The sequence below is a fragment of the Bos indicus x Bos taurus genome, chromosome 11 (assembly GCF_003369695.1).
Source record: "Bos indicus x Bos taurus breed Angus x Brahman F1 hybrid chromosome 11, Bos_hybrid_MaternalHap_v2.0, whole genome shotgun sequence".
NCBI lineage: Eukaryota > Metazoa > Chordata > Mammalia > Artiodactyla > Bovidae > Bos > Bos indicus x Bos taurus.
This window is the reverse complement of record NC_040086.1, coordinates 99,122,280-99,143,612: the sequence shown is the minus strand read 5'-3', so window position 1 is coordinate 99,143,612 and position 21,333 is coordinate 99,122,280. Positions and strand designations below refer to the sequence as shown.

General features: G+C 57.5%; 2 protein-coding genes across 7 annotated transcripts; one reads left to right on the top strand and one right to left on the bottom strand.

The window, feature by feature from the left end:
• Nucleotides 1-180: 180 nt before the first annotated feature.
• Nucleotides 181-10,230, bottom strand: NTMT1 (N-terminal Xaa-Pro-Lys N-methyltransferase 1). Of its 5 annotated transcripts, XM_027556539.1 has the most exons (5): nucleotides 10,083-10,228; nucleotides 4,988-5,152; nucleotides 4,642-4,855; nucleotides 3,679-3,931; nucleotides 2,545-2,954 (listed from the first exon to the last, which is right to left on the bottom strand). In XM_027556539.1, exons 3-5 carry the CDS (start codon nucleotides 4,801-4,803, stop codon nucleotides 2,698-2,700), a joined length of 672 nt encoding a protein of 223 aa, XP_027412340.1. In that variant the 5' UTR covers nucleotides 4,804-4,855; nucleotides 4,988-5,152; nucleotides 10,083-10,228; the 3' UTR covers nucleotides 2,545-2,697. The 5 variants fall into 5 exon arrangements, with proteins under 5 accessions (XP_027412338.1, XP_027412340.1, XP_027412342.1 ...); XM_027556537.1 differs by lacking the exon at nucleotides 4,988-5,152 and having other exon boundaries at nucleotides 181-2,954; XM_027556541.1 differs by lacking the exon at nucleotides 4,988-5,152 and having other exon boundaries at nucleotides 3,679-3,953; nucleotides 4,706-4,855; nucleotides 10,083-10,230.
• A 3,524-nt stretch (nucleotides 10,231-13,754) lies between these two features.
• C11H9orf50 (chromosome 11 C9orf50 homolog) lies at nucleotides 13,755-21,024 on the top strand. Of its 2 annotated transcripts, none has more exons than XM_027556534.1 (7): nucleotides 13,755-14,710; nucleotides 15,020-15,113; nucleotides 15,216-15,329; nucleotides 18,140-18,300; nucleotides 20,001-20,166; nucleotides 20,320-20,440; nucleotides 20,792-21,024. In XM_027556534.1, exons 1-7 carry the CDS (start codon nucleotides 14,191-14,193, stop codon nucleotides 20,894-20,896), a joined length of 1,281 nt encoding a protein of 426 aa, XP_027412335.1. In that variant the 5' UTR covers nucleotides 13,755-14,190; the 3' UTR covers nucleotides 20,897-21,024. The 2 variants fall into 2 exon arrangements, with proteins under 2 accessions (XP_027412335.1, XP_027412334.1); XM_027556533.1 differs by having other exon boundaries at nucleotides 20,320-20,476.
• Nucleotides 21,025-21,333: the final 309 nt, after the last annotated feature.

Sequence of the window (21,333 nt, the reverse complement as noted above, 5' to 3'; positions counted from 1 at the left end):
CCTTGTGTAACATTCACACATACACGCCCACCACCTTCCCTGAATTCAGGGTAAAGGATCCCACAGCAGCCGGGAGGGAGGGGCGGCAGGCACAAGATGCCGCGCTTAGAGCAGTCTGCAAACCGCTCCACACGGTTGTCCCAGTAAAGACAAGCACCACTCCAGACAGGCGAGGGCCTCTCCAATATAGGCTTCACCCTTTTATTTTTGACTGAAAATGCCCCCCAAGGAGGAGCCACAGGCACAGCCAGGAGTGACACTCTGGCCTCTCCCCTTGCCGCAGGCTGCAGTGACCATCAAGTTAGGACGCCAGGGCCCCATCCCCACCAGCACCAGGAACGTGGACACGCCCCCACCCCCCACCAGCACCAGGAACGTGGACACGCCCCCACCCCCCACCAGCACCAGGAACGTGGACACGCCCCCACCCCCCACGAGCACCAGGAACGTGGACACGCCCCCACCCCCCACCAGCACCAGGAACGTGGACACGCCCCCACCCCCCACCAGCACCAGAAACGTGGACATGCCCCATCCCCACCAGCACCAGGAACGTGGACATGGCCCCATCCCCCACCAGCACCACGAACGTGGACACGGCCCCATCCCCCACCAGCACCACGAACGTGGACACGGCCCCATCCGCCACCAGCACCAGGACCGTGGACACACCCCTATCCCCCACGAGCACCAGGAACGTGGACACGCCCCCATCCGCCACCAGCACCAGGAACGTGGACACGCCCCCATCCCCCACGAGCACCAGGACCGTGGACACGCCCCCATCCGCCACCAGCACCAGGAACGTGGACACGCCCCCATCCCCCACGAGCACCAGGACCGTGGACACGCCCCCATCCGCCACCAGCACCAGGAACGTGGACACGCCCCCATCCCCCACCAGCACCAGGAACGTGGACATGCCCCATCCCCCACCAGCACCAGGAACGTAAACATGCCCCATCCCCCACCAGCACCAGGAACGTGGACACGCCCCCATCCCCCACGAGCACCAGGACCGTGGACACGCCCCCATCCGCCACCAGCACCAGGAACGTGGACACGCCCCCATCCCCCACGAGCACCAGGACCGTGGACACGCCCCCATCCGCCACCAGCACCAGGAACGTGGACACGCCCCCATCCCCCACCAGCACCAGGAACGTGGACATGCCCCATCCCCCACCAGCACCAGGAACGTAAACATGCCCCATCCCCCACCAGCACCAGGAACGTGGACACGCCCCCATCCCCCACCAGCACCAGGAACGTGGACACGCCCCCATCCCCCACGAGCACCAGGACCCTGGACATGCCCCCATCCCCCACCAGCACCAGGAACGTGGACATGCCCCAGCCCCCACGAGCACCAGGAACGTGGACATGCCCCATCCCCCACGAGCACCAGGAACGTGGACATGCCCCATCCCCCACGAGCACCAGGAACGTGGACATGCCCCATCCCTGAGCACCAGGAACGTGGACATGCCCCATCCCCACCAGCACCAGGAACGTGGACATGCCCCCATCCCCACCAGCACCAGGAACGTGGACATGCCCCCATCCCCAACGAGCACCAGGAACGTGGACATGCCCCATCCCCCACGAGCACCAGGAACGTGGACATGCCCCATCCCTGAGCACCAGGAACGTGGACATGCCCCATCCCCACCAGCACCAGGAACGTGGACATGCCCCATCCCCACCAGCACCAGGAACGTGGACATGCCCCCATCCCCAACGAGCACCAGGAACGTGGACATGCCCCATCCCTGAGCACCAGGAACGTGGACATGCCCCATCCCCACCAGCACCAGGAACGTGGACATGCCCCATCCCCACCAGCACCAGGAACGTGGACATGCCCCCATCCCCAACGAGCACCAGGAACGTGGACATGCCCCATCCCCACCAGCACCAGGAATGTGGACATGCCCCATCCCTGAGCACCAGGAGCGTGGACATGCCCCATCCCTGAGCACCAGGAACGTGGACATGCCCCATCCCCACCAGCACCGGGAACGTGGACATGCCCCATCCCTGAGCACCAGGACCATGGACATGCCCCATCCCCCACCAGTACCAGGAACGTGGACATGCCCCTAGCCCCCAATAGCACCAGGAACATGGACATGCCCCCAGCCCCCACGAGCGCCAGGAACGTAGACATGCCCCATCCCCCACCAGCACCAGGAACGTGGACACCCCCCCATCTCCCAACAGCACCAGGAACATGGACGTGCCCCCATCCCCACAATTCAGCAGGTGCCGCATGGGCTCTGGCAGCCAGGAGGTCTGGAACTGCAGGCCCCACAGCCCCAGCTCCCCTCCTACCCCGAGGCACAGTCCTCAGCAACTTCATTAAGGGTCATTCTGTTCCTCCTGAGGCAGCCAGGCCTGTGACTGGAGGGCCAGCCAGTGTCCTGGAGGTGAGGGACTCTCGCTTCTGATAGGAGCACAGGGGCCCCGGGGTCGCCCAGTCCCCACCTCGCTGCAGCCTCAGCGCCCCATCCAGCAGCACCCCTCCAGACCGGGTCTCTTATGCCTTTTTGAAAAACAGCCTGTTTGGCAGTAGACGGCAGACAGGTATATTTAGTGACCCCGCTCAACACTCCCGAACCATCAACGTGGCGCTTCTGGGCCTCGCCCGGCCGCCAGTCCCCGGCCCCACACCGGGCCCTCGCTCCGCCGGCCCGCTCATCTCAGGGCAAGGCTGTAGACGTGGTAGATCTCGTCTGGGAGGTTCTCCTGCCGCTCCTGGGCCAGGAGGCTGAGGCCTGCGCTGCGGACGATCCTGTGCACCACGTCCAGGGCGCGGCACACGCTGCTGTCCACGTCGTCCAGGATGACGCCCTCCTGGGCCATGTTGTCCTTGATGACAATAATGCCATTGGGGCGCAGGCCCCGCTTGCAGCGCCGCAGGAACTCGGCCAGATGCTGGTCGGTCAGGTGGCCTGGGGGAAGCAGAGGCTGTCACCGGGGAGAGGCAGGCCCCGCTGGGCCCCTGCCTGGCCTTCGGCACCACTACTACCTTCCTGAGTGCTGACCGTGCTGAACACACAGGGCGCGCTGGCTCTCAACAGCCCTGAGGGGGTTCACCAAACCCCACTTTGAGCGGAAATGGGCTCAGAAGCCACCTGCCTCACACCTGCCCTCCACCCTCCCCTCCTAACCTTTGCCAGCGGCGTGCACCCAGCCGAGTTCCTCACCTACATCACAACCCCAAACAGAACTCAGGGCTGGACCCCGTGGGTTCCTGGCAGGCCTGGGCCACCGAGCTTGCAGTGGGGAGGCCTGCTGCCAGGTGGGCAACCTGAGAAGAGCACCCCGATTGTGCCATCAGGCTAAGTGGGTGCAGGCCAGGACAGCAGGGCAGGGCTCGCTCCCCACAGACAGCACAGCGGGCGGCTGAGGCTTCCACTTCTCCTAAAAACCCCTTCCTTAGAAAAACTCATTTCCACATTCTTTGAATGCAATTAAAACTTGAAAATTCAATATTTTTTTCAGCAAAGAACTGCCCCCAAATGGGTCGCAGCAGATACTGAGTTGAAACAAAATGTGGAAACAAATGAGCCTTTGAGGTGGAGCCCCGGGGAGGGAGGAGTTGAGGAGCCTCTGGCCCCCCACCCGCAGGAGCAGAGATGGGCAGGAAGGTGCAGAGAGGCGCGGCAGGCTCACCTATCACCCACTGGATCCAGATCACATCGTAGGACTGTGGCTCGGGGCTGAAGTCCTGCAGGCCGCAGCAGAAGAAGTTCCTCACTCTCTTGCCCTCCTCGCCCAGGTAGGTCTTAGCCTTGACCAGGAAGTCCTCTGTTACATCCACCATGTCCACCACTCCAAAGAGAGGCAAGAGCAGCCGCTTGGTGATCCTCCCAATGCCGGCTCCGCAGTCCAGGGCGTATGAGGTCCCCGTCTTGTTCGGGCCTTCCTGAAGCAGCAGAGAAGACAGACTGAAGAGAAGGGTTAGAAGCCAGAGGGACCCCTCTGCAAAGGGCCTTTCCTTGTGAGCCCCCAGAACTACTCAGATCAGCACAGGCTGGTGGCTGGCGTGGGTGGCGCCGGCGGTGGGCGTGAGCACAGCACAGCCGTTTTCTGGGTCACATGTTCCTGAGATGAAAGCCAACCTCCACTTAAAGGTGTTAACTTGACTAGATGCACTCATCTCCTCTCGCTCACAAGGGCCGTGGAGAGAAGCAGTGAAAGAAGGAAGAGGGCACTCGGTGAGCACACCTGGGAGGCTGGCACGCGGGTGGAGCAGGGGGCAACAGCAGCCACGGTGTGTGCCAAGGGAGAGGCAGGGAGGCGGGCCTGGGGAGGCTCTGGCCCTAGCGCTGCCAGCCTGGCACAGAGGCGGTGGCAGGACAAGAAAGTGGGAGTCTGTGTTCAGCAGACCAGCCAACACCCACAGCCCAGATATTTGCAAACATGGCAAGAGAGCAAAGGTTTCCGCCTCTGGAAAAATGGAACAGTCTGCGAGAAAGCTGCTCTGTTCCGGCACCAGGAGGCCCCAGCATGACAGCCGGCTCCTGGCTGGGGACCTTGCGGCAAAGCCTACGAGCTGGCCCGCCCCACCCGCTCGTCAAGGCCTGGGTGGTGGACGTGGGCTCTCCTCCTGGAGAGCACACCAGACCTGCCTACCCTCAGAAACCTCTGCAGGAACTTCCGGGAGCTGTTGATGTCGATGCTGGAGATGTGGCCATACCCCCCGAGCATGCCGTCCACGGTGGCAGGGACCTCCTTCCAGTACGTCTTGGCCTTGGAGTAGAACTGCTTCTCGTCCTCGATCACCTCGCTCGTCATGCTGTCAGCAGCCGCGTCTCTGCCCAGGCACCAAACTCAGCACTGGTGGTTCCTGAGAAGGAAAGGAAAGTGGGTGAAGCAGCCAGGTTTCGGGCCCCAGTCTCCTGGCATGGCTGCTCCTGGTCACACGATCCTGTCTGATGCCGAGGAGTGGCTGCCCCCTCCAACCCCCGCCCGCTCCTACCCCTCGGAGGGCAGTGCCTCCTGACAAGAGCCGTATTCAAGTCATTTCACAAAGCTATCTTCATGTCAGAGCAGGAGACCCGGCGTCCTGGCTTCTCCATCTTTCCTTTCCCGACAAGACACCTGACCTGGCGGCTTCTGACCCCACGGTAGACAGGATCCCGATCTACAGTTAAAGAAGAGCAAAGCACGGAACTGAAGCCTCCTCTCTGGGACCCCGAGGACCCCGCCTCCCAGCTTCGGTCATGAGCACGTGGACAGGCTCGCCACGGGGTGCAGTGCTGCGAACAGGGAGAGAGGCAGGCGGACACACACCACCGTGCGTGAGGGCCACAGAGGGGCACAGGGGCGGGCAGACGACGGGCGCCAGGAGACGTGACACAGCAGCCGACACCAGGGAGGAGGACACATTCGCACAGCGACTGGGAAGACGCGAGGGCAAGGGGCTCCTCCAAGGGGAAGCTCGGGGTCCTCTAGGTCACGGCTGCCAACTCAGCCTTCACCCCGAAGGGCAGCGAGCTGCAACTACTCCGGGTTAAGCAGGAAGTGGCCTGAGATGTGAGATTCCAGAAGGCGGTGCTGGCAGCTGAATGGACTCCCGGGTGAGAGGACCAGCAGATGGCCAGGCCCCCAGAGCAGAACAGAGGCCCACAGCGCCCCACACCCGCCAGCTGGGCTGCGCCACACGGGGCAGGGAGGGTCACCTCTCCCCATGGACAACACTGGTCTACAGATGCTCTCCGTGCACAGGGCTGGTCCAGATACAGCCCGCTCCCCGAATGGAACCAGTGCAAACACAAGGCAGAAACGAGGCCTCTCGCTGAGACAGAAAGTGCTATGGGAACTCGAGGGATGAAGAAGTCCCTTCCGAGTGGCAGGCGGGGCAGCAGCTGAGAGAAGGCAAGCCCTGAGCCGGGCCCTGAGAACAAGGAACACTCTGGATGGTGACAGGGGCAGAGCAGAGACGGCGTGGCGTGCATGCCACACAGAGGGCTGGCCCGGCTGGCTGCCATGTGTCACCAACGGGGAAGCGATCGGGTGAGTTTCTGAAGGGTGAGGGTGTGCGGGGACCCATCCTGGGGACGGAGCGGGGGCAGCGTGGGAAGGCGGGGCCAGGTCAGGGTCCCTACCCTAGGCCAGGAGGCCCGTGCACCTGCCAGGCCCTAGCCCCCCCGCGTGGGCAGCTCATTGTCACCTCAGCGTCGCAGCTTGAGTGCCATCTCCCCCCAGAGGCCTGCCCTGACCCGCCGAGGTGCCTTCCTCCCACGTCCTTACCCACGCCCCACGGCTGCTGCCTTCAGAGCGTGTGTTTCTTTCTGAAATGAGCTGTTGACTGACCGCCTGGCCTGCGAGGGCACACGGGTCACTCGGTGCAGGGGTGGCAGCACCCCCCGCCCCCGTCCTACAGGAAAGCTGGGCGCCTCTGAGCTCCGGGGGCTTCACTCTGCCCCCTTTACAGAACTCCACGGGGCTGAAGTTAAGCCCACCCCACCCAGCCGGTACAGTCCTGCAAAAGAGCTGAGAACCCCCTAAGACCAAGGAATGCCTCAAGGGAAGTAATGGGAAAGTGCCCTGCGGACAGCACGGGCCTTCAGGACGCAACCTGGAGACTAGGAGGAGAGAAGGGAGACAAAACATGAGGCGTGCTGAAGATCTTTCACTCCCGTGTCTGTCGCCAGCCTCCAACCCAACACCTGTATTCTGAACTTGTCCCAGAAGGAACTTTCCAGAAGCAGCAGGCGTGCCCCGCGCAAACAACTCAGAGACACGGCTCCTCGATGCAGTTCCACTTCTGCCATGGCCAGCCCCTTCCAGAGACCCCACCAGCGAGTGCGGTCACCGGGGAGGGCCCGGCCTGGCAGGTGAGAGCTGCTGGGCAGGGGGCTGCCTCCTCCACGGATCCAGGCTTTCTCACACGCTGGCCTTCCGAGGAACAGAGGAGGGCCGAGAGATCTACTAGCACAACCGGGTTGGCCAAAGTCCCACCCTCGGAGGCCCCTTCTGCTCCTGGAGGCCCCTGCTCCAGTCCTTCCACGGGCTCCTGAGTCAGCTCTCAGACAGATCCCCCGCTTCCTGGGCAGGCGCAGGGCCTGGGACCGCGGTGACTTTGGCTCCAGTTACTGTACCCACCCAAGAGCCCTCTGGGGTAACAGGCTGGGGGGGCCTGGGTTCCAAATACTGTCCACCCACCCCAATCATGGCAGTGTCCCACACCCGTGTCCCAACCCCTGAAGCTACTACCCCCCCGCCCAATCAGAACGAGGACGTCGCATGCTGCTTGTGAGAATGGGCTCTTGTCCCCGCAACCCTGAGGGACACGCGAAGCGAAAGGATGCAGAGACCCCCCAGTCCCCAAGCACACTAGCTGCGGCAGGGGCTCCCTGGCAACTGACGGGGGGGGCCGCCAGCTTGAACATCACCATGTAACTTGACTGGGTTTGGGGGTGGCTTATGTGGGTGGGGTCGGCAAGGCCAAGTGGGCTCCCCGGCCCTGGCAACAGGGGCCACGGCAACTCTGTCACAGCGTCCCACCGGGCCCTGACCGCCACCCAGGAAGAACCGCGCCAAAGCCAGCTCTTCCACACCACACAGCTTGCTCCCCCGAAGACAAACTGCAGGTGGTTCGACCCTGTCCCCCTCAGATACACTTCTGGTTCTGCGCTTGTCTCTCTCTCCCCACAGGACTGGGAACTGCCTGAGAAAGCAGTGGCAACATCCTGGAATGTATAATTGTATTTCTCTTGCATTCCACACAGCTCATAGGTATTCAACAAAATTCCCTGCCGATCAAATGAACAGAATAATTGTGGGCCAGACGCCCCCGGGGTGCACTCTCTCCCTCTGCCTGTTGTTTGCCCTTCCTCCCAGCAGACAAGGCTCCTGGGCGCAGGGACACTGCCTCACACACCATTAGCCTCAGACCTGATACAAGGGGGCAATTTACTAACTGGTCGCTCAAGAATCAAAGAAGGACCTTTGTGCGGCTACAGCCATTCTGTACTTTTCAGAAAATCCTACAAAGATGTAACCGTTCCAATCTGATAACACTGAAGCCCTTTACTGACAGTATAATTTTTTGCTTTACCAAAAGCCGTACAACATGATTCCTTTAAATGTCAAGGTCCCCTGAATAATCTCATTGACAAGAATTCCACTTACAGGCAGAGTCTGGGAATAAGCCAGGGAGGCACATCCAGCCTGGGAAATGGCAAGGGTGACTTTGACATTTATTCTAACAGCTTAGATTCATTAGTAAACATGACTTCTGGGGCCCTGTCTACACTGTACCTCCTGGCATCCAGACTGGGGTGGACAGGAGGTCCCTAGGAGTCAGTGGGGACAGCAGTGTTATTGATCAAACTCCAAGAAGTCCTCCTACACTCAGTCCAGATCATAGGAAGGAGCCACGTGGCTGCAGGGATGCGAAGGGGCCTGGACACAGTCTGGTTTCGTGAGTGCTCTAAATGAGCTCGGAGGAGAAAAGAGACCCTTTGCTCATTATGGAACTTCTGCTTCTCAGAGTGGAATGTGTCTGGGCATCCTTCATGGTCATCTCCCCACCCCAAGGTGTTTAGGGCGACCCTGGGCAGCCGCCCCAGCAACTACTCTTCTTCCAGGATCCATGACAGAGAATGGTGTCTGAACTGTCCCTGCCTGTAAGTGGAATTCTTGTAAATGAGATTATTCAGGGGACCTTGACATTTAAAGGAATCATGTCGTAACGGAGGGAACAAGGAAGAAGCAAGGAAGAGGGGAGGGGATTAAACTCTGATGGTGAATGAACCAGGTCCGAACACTGGCTCTCCTCTCACTGGCTGTGTAAGCTCAGATAAGACACAACCTCAGTTAAGTAGGTGTCTTTATCTATAAAACGGGAACAATATTGACTTTACAGGAGGGCTGTGATGATTAAATGTGGATATAAAAGTGAAAAGTGATCCAGACACTGCTGGGCACATATTAATCTTAAAAAAAAAAAAAACCTCTGTCCAATGAGATGCTCATCAATTCTCTCTGCTAAATGTGAAGATCTAATGAGAAAATGTGCTGAAAGGCCCTATAAACCGTGGCGTGTTGGTCACACCTAAGGGATTATCACTGCTACTTCAGGGTGGTCAATCCAGTCACTCAAATGACTCTGCCAATGGCAGCAGAGGGGAGCGAGCCTCCAGCCACGCAGGCACAGAAACCCCCAAGGTTTTGGTGACTCCAGGGCTTCTGGTCGCCACCAAAGCATGCCACATGTATTTACTTCCAGCCCTCCCATAGTCTCTGGTACACATAGAAAAACCATTCACTAAAATGGAGCAATGCACACACACAGGAAACCAGGAACAGAACAAGGACAGAATCCAGACTTCTGACCCCGCTCAAGGTCCCCTTTCTCCCAGGGGCTCAGGCCATCTCACTGAGCAGACTCTACATCCAGATCATGTGCAGTACAGCCCGGCCCCACCGGCAGGGCCTCTGACACCAGTTGTTTCTAACCCTTGTCTTACAGACGCACCAGATCCAGAGAGAGGTCGCAGCTGACTGGGCAGCAGAGCCTGGGCCTTCAGATTTATGGCAGCCTCTCTGCCAACAGGCTGACCTTGGCTCCAAGGGCTCGGGGGGCCGGCGGGCTGTCTTTTGAAATAGCACCTCTGTTGAGCCGTCACTGGGGTCGGGTCCAAGGTGAAATATGAGAGCGGCGCCTGGGTAACGAGCACGATACCCTGTGCCCGACTGTGATCCGAGCGCTCTTCCTGAATCCTCACACCCACCCTCCTTTGAGGGTGCGTGCCTTACCCGTCTGGCAGAGGGGAAACTGAGGCTCAGACAGGGAAAGGAACTTGAGGCGGCGGGGTTCGGCGTGGGGGCAGTGCCCTGATCAGGCTTGCGGGGTCTCAGCCTTCCTCCACCCCGGGACCCGGGGGGCCCAGGGCCGGCCGGCGGACCTTCCGCGAGCGCGCACGTGGGGCCGAGCCCGCTCGCGCTCGGGTCACGTGAAGAGCCGGGGAGGCTTCAGGGGACTCAGGCGGTTGGGGTCCGGGGCCTCCCCTCTCCCGGCGGCCGCTGTCTCCGCCCCCCACCCCGCTCCGCCTCGCGCTACTCACCCCGGGTGGGGGCTCCCGGGACGCGGGAGAAGAGGACGGGGAAGCGGAAAAGAGGGGCGGCAGGGCCGAAGAGCCCCCACCTGCCCACGACCAGCTCCGTCCAACCTTGGCTGGAAGCGACACCTCGCGGCGCGCGCCGCTTTTGCCCACTTACGTCACTTCCGCGCTTCTGGGGGCGGGGCTTCGTCGGGCTCCGCCCCGCGCGCGACTTGTCTCCGCCCCCCCGCCCCCTTGACCCCCTTGGGCTTCTGCCCTAACTCGAGAACTTCACTGCCTTTAAAGAGCCAAAACGCAGAGCTTATCCCGCCTCCGGCTTGTGCACCAGCTCATTTGGAGGAGGCTTGAAAAGAGCGTTTTGTGGGTCTTCCACTGGGTTACAAAAAAAAGAGGCGGGGGAGAGAGCCTTATTCTTGCCTTGACTCTACCCATAACAATTAACATCCTTAAAATATACAGATCCAAAAAAAAAAACAAGTAAAGGAAAAAATACTGTTGACAGTGCCAAGGGGTTGCCACTCCAAATAAGCAGAACAAGGCCATGAAGTTTCCATTTCGAAAAGGTTGCCCTCTCCTAGGTTCCTCCCATACACAAATTCTGAATTGGTCCCTGAAGCAGTCGAGATGAACAAGTGAGTTTGCAGGTAGAAGACCTTGGGAACCTCTCCAAGCCTCAGTCTCTTCTTCCGCCAGATGCACAGAATAATTACTCATTTCTCAATGCTCGGAGGGTTACACCTGTGAGATATTGTGAGTTGAGCCTTCAGCCCAGTGTTTGGAGCCGGCTGTCAGTAAATAGAAACTGATTCATAATATTCGTCAAGGTATTCATGTATAGCATAATATTCACAATATTTATCATAAATTCTTTTTTCCTAGACTGACACCCTGGCTTAGATTTACAGTGCCTCCTGGACACTGCACACAGGAGGAGCTTACAGTGTGTTTGCTGTAATGAAGTGAAAGCTATGGTGGGGCAGTGGGGTGCCCTGAAAAGCCCCACCTTTTTAAAAAAAATATTTATTTGGCTGAGCTGGATCTTAGTTGCAGCATGTGGGCTCTTAGTTGTTGCATTTGGGATCTAGTTCCCTGACAAGGGATTGAACCTGGGCCCCCTGCATTGGGAGTACAGAGTTTTAGCCACTGGACCACCAGCGAGGTCCCCCGACCTGCTATTGAGTCCCCAGATCTGTCCATATTATGTAGCATCCTCCCTTCAGTTCAGTTCAGTCGCTCAGTCATGTCCGACTCCCTAGGGCACACCAGTTTAGACTTGGTTCCCTGGCCTTGGACCCCTCTCCCAAGCTTCATTTTCCACACCTCTACGGCAGGAGGATAGATCTTGGGCAGCCTCAATCAGGAAGTTTCTATAATCTTTGTGAGTGTGGCTCCGAGTCTAGATCTTTGCGGGGGTGCCTAAAAATCCACCTCTACCTTTTTTTTTTTTCTTTCTTTCCTGTCCATGGAAGACAACGTCCCTTCCCTGCATCTGGACTCCAAGACTTTTCCAGGTCTGGCTGGGCCACTGAATTCCAAAGCCTCTTGCATCACTGAATTCCCAGGCCTCGCACGTAATAGATACTCAATAAATGTGTTCAGCATATATGGGCTGGAGGCTTTCTTAGAAATCATCTAGGTAGTCTGGTGTTCCTCATTCATTTTCTAAAAATTCACATACCCTTAAAATAAACAGAAAAAATTTCTCACCCTCCTCACTCAATATTCTAACTTCCTAAGGAAGGATGTTCTTCCATCCCTGGTTGAGGAGCCTTTGCAGAAATACATTACATTGGGATTTCCCTGGTGGCCCAGGGGTTAGGAATCTGCCCTGCAGTGCAGGGGACATGGGTTCAATCCCTGGTGGGGGAACTAAGATCCCACATGCTGAGGAGAAAAATGAGTCTGCATGCCCCAGCTGGAGGGTTCGTAGGTCACAACAAGTCACAACAAAATATCGTACATCTCAACAAGAGATCTCGCTTGAGGCAATGGAGAGCCCGCATGCTACAACCAAGACCTAACACAGCCAAATAAATAACTAATTTCAAAAAAACAGAAAAGAAATCCATTATATTGTCTGGGATGCCTCCTCCAGGCAGACATCTTGTAATGTGAATTCAAAGTCATCTTTTTTTCCATTTTCAAATTGTAAAATCCTATCAGGCCAGCGAAATCACTGCCCAAATTACCCTTGTTCCTCACTCTAGTTTTACAGTACAAGCTTCCTCCCTGCCCTCTCCCAACTGAGAGTCACAGATGGAGCCCAGCTGTCCATTTTATCATGGGCCCTGAGAAAGGAGAGACTTAACCAGCCTCACACAGCATGCAGAAGCAGAGCACAGGCTCAAAGCTGGTTCTCACAGCTTCCAGGCCCACCGCATTCTTACTGCCCAGACTTCCGAGTTCTAACTCCAGAGTCACCCCAGCCCGAACCTGACCCACCTGAGCCTCCCAGGCCCAGAGAGGGTAACTGAACCCCCCAGCCCTTCATCCCTGCCTTGGGCCTGGTTGCCTTGGCAGGGAGTCCCACACCCCTTTATGACTGCAGCCTTGACATCCTGAGCATGACAGCCCAGCCCTCTGCCCCGCACCCAGCCTACTTGGCCCTGAGTGCCAGGCGGGTCACAATTACTCTGGAAAGGCATGGAGGCGGCAGGGAGGGGCCAGCAGAGGGACCAGGCCGGGAAGATGGGCTCTCCCAAAGACCAGCCCACCTGTTAGGGGGCTCTAAACTCAGGGGGCCGTCTCTGGCCCCACCCCCCAAAGCCCCGCTAGGGTGAGTGTGACACTAGCAGCTGGTCAGTACACGTGTGCGTGGGTGCACACTCAGTCATGTTTGACTCTTTGCGACCCCATGGACTGCAGCCTGCCAGGCTCCTCTGTCCATGGGATTCTCCTGGCAAGAATACTGGAGTGGGTTGCCGTTTCCTCCTCCAGGGGATCTTCCCAATCCAGGGATTGAACCTGGGTCTCCTGCTTGGCAGGCGGATTCTTTACCACGGTGCCACCTGGGAAGCCGGTTCAGAGCTGACAGCAACCTGGGGAGTGGGGTGTGGTAGGGAGGAAGCAGGCTCAGATCCCAGTGTCAGAAGCTGGGGCGGGTGGTATGTGTGTGTTTGTGGCGGGGGTTGTTGGTGGATGCGGGGTGGGTCTGGAGCTCTGTCTCCAAAGGGGAAGTTTGTTAAAAATAAGTGTCTTGACCTGCCCCCAGTGAATCGGAATCTGGGGCATCTGTATTTTCAAGAAGCTCCCACCCAAGGGACTCGGGCTCCAGCAGGAATGGGCAACTGCAGGGCAAGCCACCCCTGTAAGCTGGTTCCAGCTTTCCCGATTTCTACCTGAGAGCTAGTAACAGCAGAGCAAGTTGAACACTCCAGGTGTTAAGTGCTTTCCACATGGTGCGGTTTCATTCTCACAAAAGAGCAGGCCCTGGGTTATCCCCATTCTATAGATAAGGGCGTTGAGAGCAATTAACTGGCTCCCGCAAGGGTACAGCTAATAAGTAAGGGCAGTGAAAGTCGCTCAGTACTGTCCGACTCCTTACGGATGCCATGGACTGTAGAGCCCGCCAGGCTCCTCTGTCCACGGACTTCTCCAGGCAGGAATACTGGAGTGGGTAGCCATTCCCTTCTCCAGGGGATCTTCCCAACCGAGGAATGGAACCGAGGTCTCCCCCATTGCAGGGGGATTCTTGACTGTCTGAGCCACCAGGGAAGCCCCAATAAGTAATGGAGCTGAGAGTAAATCCTAAATAATAATTTTAAAATAATAATAGCAGTTAGGCTTTGTTAAGCACGTACAACGTGCCTGGCATTATTCTAAGCCATTTACATCCGCTGGCTCATTTAAACGTCACAGCAACTTGAGAATGTGAGTGCTCTCACCGTCACCGTTTTTTCTGGTGAGGAAACAGGATCGGGGCACTCTAGCCTGAAGCCACTTTTACTGTCTGGCGGGCCAGTGGTGGAACCCCCCGAACCACACTGCCGCGCTCTCGGCGCTATGGCCTGGCGGGGGTGGCTGGTCTACGCCCTCCTGTCCACTTCCCACGGCACCCGCCCTCCGCCCCTCACTGGCGTGAGGATGCCCTGAGCTGAGCGCAGGGCCAGACATGCCCCGGCGTCGCCCCAGCTTCTGGGCCCAGCAGGTGGCGCCCGAGGGACTCCCCGGCGGTGGCGATAGCCGGCGCAGAGACCCGCTGCTGCCCAGGCTGCTGCGGCCCGAGCTCCGAGCAGCCTCGGACGCGGGGGTCTTCGGGGTCTCGAGGGCCTCTGAGAGCGGCGCCGAGCGGTGGCAGGCCCCCCAGTGTGAGTCCTTGCACTCCGATCCCGGGCTGGGCTTCAGGCGCTCCCGGTCCCGCCTGCCGGTCCTGCCCACCGTGGCCCAGCGGCCGGCGAGGAGCCGGACAGGGCTGAGGTCGCTGCTGCTGCCGCCCCTGCTCTTGGCCGGCGAGCCCCCCGAATCGGCGCCCGCATGCCCCGAGCTCGGACAGCGCAAGGACCCTCGCAGGGGCTCGGCCAAGGAGACCTCCGATTCCTTGGGCTCCCTCCTAGGAGAAGTTCTCCCGGGCCGGTTCCGGCAGTTCCTGCGACAGTTCAGGGCTGACTCTGCGGAACGGCTTCTCCCACCGAGTGAGGCCCCTGTGGCTCCCCCCCAGGGGGCGGGGCAAGGCGGGGCTGCGTCATTTCCGGTGGTGAGGGTGGTCGGAGTGGGGGTGGTTGGGTGGGGGGGTCACACCACCTGGCACAGAAGGATGCTTGTATTAGTGAAGTAGGGCTGGCAGAATCCTGACAACCACTGCTTGAGGGCGGCCCTGCCATTGTACAGATGAATAAACTGAGGCCCAAGGCCATGCAACCAGGAAGACTCTAATAAAGACTGTCCCCAAGCGAAGGCTCATAACTCTTTCTACTTCATCCTGCCCCCCACCCCCACCCCAGCACCCTCAGCATCTCAACATCAAAGGCATTCTGCGTCAGAGTTCAACGGAAGTCCTCCTCGGTGTTCCAGCTCCCACTTCCTCCCAGAGCTTGGGTAAGCGTCAGTGACCTCTTCGTGGGGACAGGGTTGTCATCAACGCTCTGACCATGGAGGACCCTGATCACTCATATGAGGTGTGGCCTGTTTGTTTTCAAGGGGCCAATCATCCTACCTCAAGAATAGCCTTAAGAAGATTTTGCTTCATCAGATACCTGCCCTGGGGCCCTTGAGTAGAGATTACCCGCAGTTCACCACGGTCAAGGCCAATCAGTGAGTTGTGGGAGGATGGGGGCAGGGGGGTGGGGAGAAAGAACATTTCTTTCCTTCCTCTGTCTTTCCAGAATTTATCCATCTGTCCACCTGTTTATCCATCTGTATGTCCATCCATGAATCAAGTCTTCTCCCAACCTGTTTAAGGGTCATCCATCAACATCTATGAATCCATCCACCCATTCATTAATCAGGTCTTTTACACACATTCATAATTCACTGATGAATCCATTCATATAATCATTCTCCTATTCACCCATCCACCATTGCATACATCTGTGAACCAGGTCTTTCACAATCTATTCACGAATCTCTCCATCCATCCATCCACTCATGAATCAGGTCTCCTGTTGATTCATTAATCCATCTCTCCAGCCAGCCAGCCAGCCAGCTACTCACAAACTCCCACAATTCTATCCACCTATCCATGAAGTCAATGATTGATCATCTACCAATCCTTCCATCCACTTGTAAATCCAGGATACTATCCATCACTAATCTAATCATGAAGCCAGTCTGTATACCCACCTGCATAATCATTCATCCACCCATGTATCCATACATCTACTTATCCTCCTAAGATCCAAACCTTATATTAAGACCTTTGTGGGAGTTCCCTGGCAGTCCAGTGGTTAGGACTCAATGCTTTCACTTCTGTGGCCTGGATTCTACCCCTGGTTGGGGAACTAAGGTCCTCCAAGCCAAGTGGTGTGCCAAATAAAAAAGACCTTTTCACTATTTCATCCATCAGTCCATCCACCCACCCACCCACCAACCCATTCTTTCACCCACCTGCCATTCATTCATCCATCTCTTCCTCTAACTTTGATTCACTTTTACTATATGTCAATGGAGAAAGTGAAGTCGCTCAGTCGTGTCTCTTTGCAACCCTGTGGACTGTAGCCCACCAGGTTCCTCCGTCCAGGGGATTCTCCAGGCAAGAATACTGGAGTGGGTTGCCATTTCCTTCTCCAGGGGATTTTCCCAACCCAGGGATTGAAGCCAGGTCTCCTGCATTGCAGGCAGATGCTTTAACCTCTGAGCCACCAGGGAAGACCCAGGGAAGAAGCCACCAGGGAAGAAGTCAATGGAAAAGGAAATGGCAACCCACTCCAGTATTCTTGCCTGGAAAATTCCATGGACAGAGGAGCCTGGTGGGCTACAGGCCGTGCGGTCACAGAGAGCCGGCCATGACTGAGTGTCTGAGCACAGCACATATGTCAAATATTGGAGGGAATAAAATAAGGATGGAAGTAGGAAGAGCCCGGGCACTAGCACTTAGCTGGACCTGGATGCAGTAGCTCTAAGGGAGGGAGAAAATAATGCAGAAGTAGTTCCCCCTGCTTAACCGTGGATGAAAGGTGAAGAGCATCGTCCTTGAGTTTAAAGACCGGGACAGTACATACACCAGACACGCCATTCCTTCTCATCCTGGGCCCATGGCAGACATTGCTAATTGAGCACAGCACTTTCCCCCACTGAGCCTCAGAACCCTTCTTAACTCAGTGCTCTAGGAAGACACCGCCTATGGATACGCACCACCGTTGCGTAACTAGGTCCCAGTGCATGTAGCCGACTCTGTCTTGGTCATCTCCTGGCTCCCGGACTCTTTAAGGGACTCATGAAAAGTGTCCTCTCTGTGTCCACATGGACATAAAGATGTGGTCAGATAAATGGAGACAGGTATAGCCATAGGCATGTACTTAAGATCGAACATGGCATTTCTGAATAACAGAGCCATTGATGGATCAAGCACACCATCCTGCAGCCTTGCTCTGGTGGCTGAAATGAATAACAATAAATGTAATAATCACAGATCCCCTTTACTGAGCCCAGGCCCCTGGCCAGGCTCCAAACTAGATGCCTCACATTTTATCTGATACTCAACAAACTCTTAGCGCACTTCTAGGGGGGATGTTAGTGTAAAGAAGCTGCCTATCAATGCAGTTAGACAAAAAAGATGTGTTTGATCCCTGGGTCAGGAAGATCCCCTGGAGAAGGGCACAACAACCCACTCCAGTATTCTTGCCTGGAGAATCCCATGGACAGAGGAGCCTAGCGGACTATAGTTCATAGGGTCGCAAAAGAGTCTGACATGACTGAAGAGACTTAGCACATACTCATGCAAACTCTTATAAGGATGTTGTTATCCTGCCCACAACACATAGTACATAATTTAAAGGGGAAATCTGCTGGTGGTCTGCCCAATGTCACAGGACTGGGATGGTTCATAGTTGAAATTGATGACTATGAGGAACAGTTCTCAGAGATGTTTACCCTTGGCCCTGCAGACCCTGGGGGTGTGGGGGGTGCTTTGCAGTCTCTTTCATGTCTTCCCGGCCCTGTACTGTGGGCATGATGATCCCATTTTACAGACAAAGAAACTGAGGCTCCAAGAGTTAGAATTGAAACCCAGGGACCGCCCAACTCCTGAGTTCATATCCTTCTTCTCTCTGCTAAATTGCTTGATATACAAGATTGCCTGCTCTTGAACCAGGATTCATAGCCCAGTCCCACCCCTAACCAGCTGTGCGATCTTGGGCAAATTGGGGGGAAAAAAATCAAAAAACCTCTGTGCCTCAGTTTCCTCATCAGTAAAATGGGACTAATAATCGTGTTTCACAGGGTTGTATGGGTTTGGTGGGCTGATGCCTGTTACGTGCTTGATCCATTGCTTTGGGGGGTAGGAAGTGCTCAGGAGGGACCTGCTCTGATGGTCAGGATCCCACAGAGAGCTCTGGTGGACGTGTGTGTTGCCGGGGTGGCATGCCGGGGAGGCTGGTGGCTGAGCCTCTCATCTCTCTCACCAGGCCCCAGGCTACACAGGCCCCCAAGCTCAAGGCTGTGCTCACCCACCACTCCTCGGGGGAAGGCTCAGGGCACCGCAGGCGATGTTGCCCTTTCCGAGTGCGATTCGCTGACGAGACGCTGAGGGACACAGCACTCCGTTACTGGGAACGCAGCTGTGCTGGTGAGCAGACAGGAGGGGGAGCTCCAGGACTCCAGAAAGTTCCAGCCTGAAACCTGGCCAGCAGAGGCTGGGCCCTGGTTCTGCAAAGGCCAAGAGGCCACTGACCCTGCAGAGGAGGCCCCTAAACTGGCCTTTCCAGAAGCTCTTAGGGTGACCTTCAAGGACGGTGTAGAGGGTCTGAGGTCCAGCAGAGGTGGCTCAAGGCAGATGGTGCCAGGGAGCAGCTGGGCCCAGAGAGCAGGGTCTGCCCAGGCCTGGCCACCACGCAAGGATTGCTCACTACCAAGGGTTCCCACACACTGTATCCTCTGCCCACCCTGGACCCGCACCCACAGCCCGCAGACCCCGCACCTGGCCTCCAGGGGCTGGAGAAGGTGGGAATTGAAATACCCAAAGCGTTTCCCAGATCCATGAAGGCAGACCTCAGGGGCCTGGCTGGGGAGGTGTCCAGAAAGTTCTAGAAGATCACACCTCTGCGGGAGGCTGGCACTGCCTGGTCCAGCAAGGAAGCTCGGAACCAACCATCAGTCCCAGTTTCCCCGGGGAGAACTGTGCTCTCGGCTCTTTGGGTGATGGATGTGGTCATATCGGTGGTGGCAGTCTCCACTGTTTTCTGAAGTGGGTGTCACAAGAGGCAAGCAGGAAGAATACACATCCTCGCTCTAGTATGAACCCTTCCCAAGGCCCCCTTTCCCCATCTGCCCGGCCCTTTCTCTTCTCAGGATCCAGCAATCCAACAGCCTCATCTATTTATTAAGCATCAACTGTGTGCACTTTCAGAGAACAGCTGCTCTAAAGCCTTGCTGGGGATTTTTATTTTTCAGTTGCTTAGTAATGTCCGACTCTTTGTGACCCCATGGACTACAGCACACCAGGCTTCCCTGGTCTTCACCAACTCCCAGAGCTTGTTCAAATTTATGTCCATTGAGTCGATGATGCCATCCAACCACCTCATCCTCTGTCGCCCCCTTCTCCTCCTGCCCTCACTGGGGGTAAAGTCCTCAAAATCCAGGACCTTGGCCGATTCAGGAGGAGCCTGACCCAGCCCCCTCAGGATCACAGGAAGTTGGAGGTGGAAGCTGAAATTTTGCCCAGTTTTGTTTGATGGGGGAAGCCAAGGCTCCAAGAGCAGATGACAAGCAGCTGAGAAGTCAGAGTCCACCCCAGCCACTGCTGGGAATCCCAGGAAAAGGAGGGGACGGGGGCTGGAGAAAGTTTCTTGGGAATGGCAGCTGGCTGGCACGGGAGACACTTCCTGGGAAGTTGCTGGGCACAGGGGCTGTGGCCATCCCCTCGGGGCACCAGAGCGGGGATTTCAGGCTTCCTGACCAGCCAGAGGGGCAGCTGTTGGGCAGGAAAGACTCCAGCCCTGTAGGATTCTCAGAATCATTGCTTGGATTCCCTGGTGGGGCCACTGGGCTTCCCATAGTGGGAAAAGGGGAACCTGTTTGGGGCTGGAGCTGGAGTGGGTGTGTGGGGAGAGGGTGGGGGGCAGTGCAGAGCTTGGATAAGAAAGGCAGAAACAGTCATGCAGGATAGTTTTAAAACCAGAGCCTTCTCTGGAGGCAGCCAGAAGGCGCTGGGGAGCCTTGGGTTGCCATGGAGACAGGGCTCTGCCTGTCACAGGGAAGAGGGGGGAGGGTGGGGTACAGGTGGCCCCGCCGGGGGAAGAGATCTCACCCATGTCCTCTCTCCTTCAGCCCGGCAGGGCATCTTCGAGAACAGGACAGCCAACCCCCGGTCAACAGCATCGGATCGGGTGTTCGGGAGTGTCGGGAGATGGCTGGAGAGCTTGCCCAAAGCCTTGTACCCGAGGGCCAAGGAGGAGGCCGCGGCCAGCCCCTTCAGCTGGGACTTCCCTGGCCTGTGAGGCTTTGTGGAAGGGGGCGGGATTCACGCGCCTCCTCCCCCTGTAAACCACCCTGTCCAGCGGTGGTCTGGGCCCTGGAGGGTCCTGCCAGCCATGCATGGACCTGGGACTCGGGGTCCACGCAGCTCATGGGCGCCTGTCCCCCTCAGGTCCACCCTGGAGCCGAATGGCCACCTCCCTGAGGACACTTCCATGAGCAGCAGCCTGCCCTTCATCCCCAGGGCCACCGCCCAGAGGCAGCGGGGGGACCTCAAAGCCTTCCTCGAGCAGGTGGGCAAATCGTCCTGTTCCTGGAGCCAGAAGCTGGTGAGCACCTGCCGGTGGCCAGCCGCGTGGAGCGCCCTGCCTGGTGGGAGGGTGCCCAGTGGGGTGGCTTGGTCTCTGGGTAAAACCTCTGTATGTGCTTGCCTAAGGGCTGGGCTTTCAGGCTGGACCGCCTGGGGTCAGATTCCAGCTCCTACCCTGCTATAGGTGGAGGCTTTGTTATGTCAGTTTCTGCATCTGTACAGTGGGGCCCACCGCGTGTCTGCCCCCTCGAGGTGCAGTGTAGAACTCCCTGGGCCCAGGAAACCCCATCTCCTGCCCAGAGGCCCCTGAAAGTGGCCCTCCTTCTTGCTCTAGGAGTCCTTCCTGCCCAGCTTGGTGCTGCACACGATCCTGAAAAGAGGCCGCCCTAAGGGGTACCAGCTCCTCCTGCCTTCAGCATCGCATCGCACCCAGAGGTGAATGGTCACTGGTGTCCAAGCCCAGCCGTGGACATGGGTGAGGGGTGAAGAGAGGCCTTCCCTAACCCAGAAATAAAAGCACATCCCAGGTGGCTGGTATCTGCTGCCGGGTCTCACCCTGCAAACCTCTCCAGGTGCCTGGTTGCTAGTCTTTGGGGGTCCTGGACCAGGGGGTGTGGAAGGGGTAGGGTCACAGAAGATGAGGAAGTGAGGCATCTTTAGGGGTCAGGCTTGTTCCAAGTGAACCATTCTGGGAGGTGGGAGACCCTGCCATACACCTCAAACCTAGGGCCAAGCCTCTGTCAACCTAGATCAGCCCACACCTGAACAGCCGCCTGCTCTGAACCACCACCCCCCCCAGCATCCATCTTTGACTGGAACCAAAGGCTGCTTGTTGTTGGAAGAGGACCCTCTTCCAACAACACAAGAGACGACTCT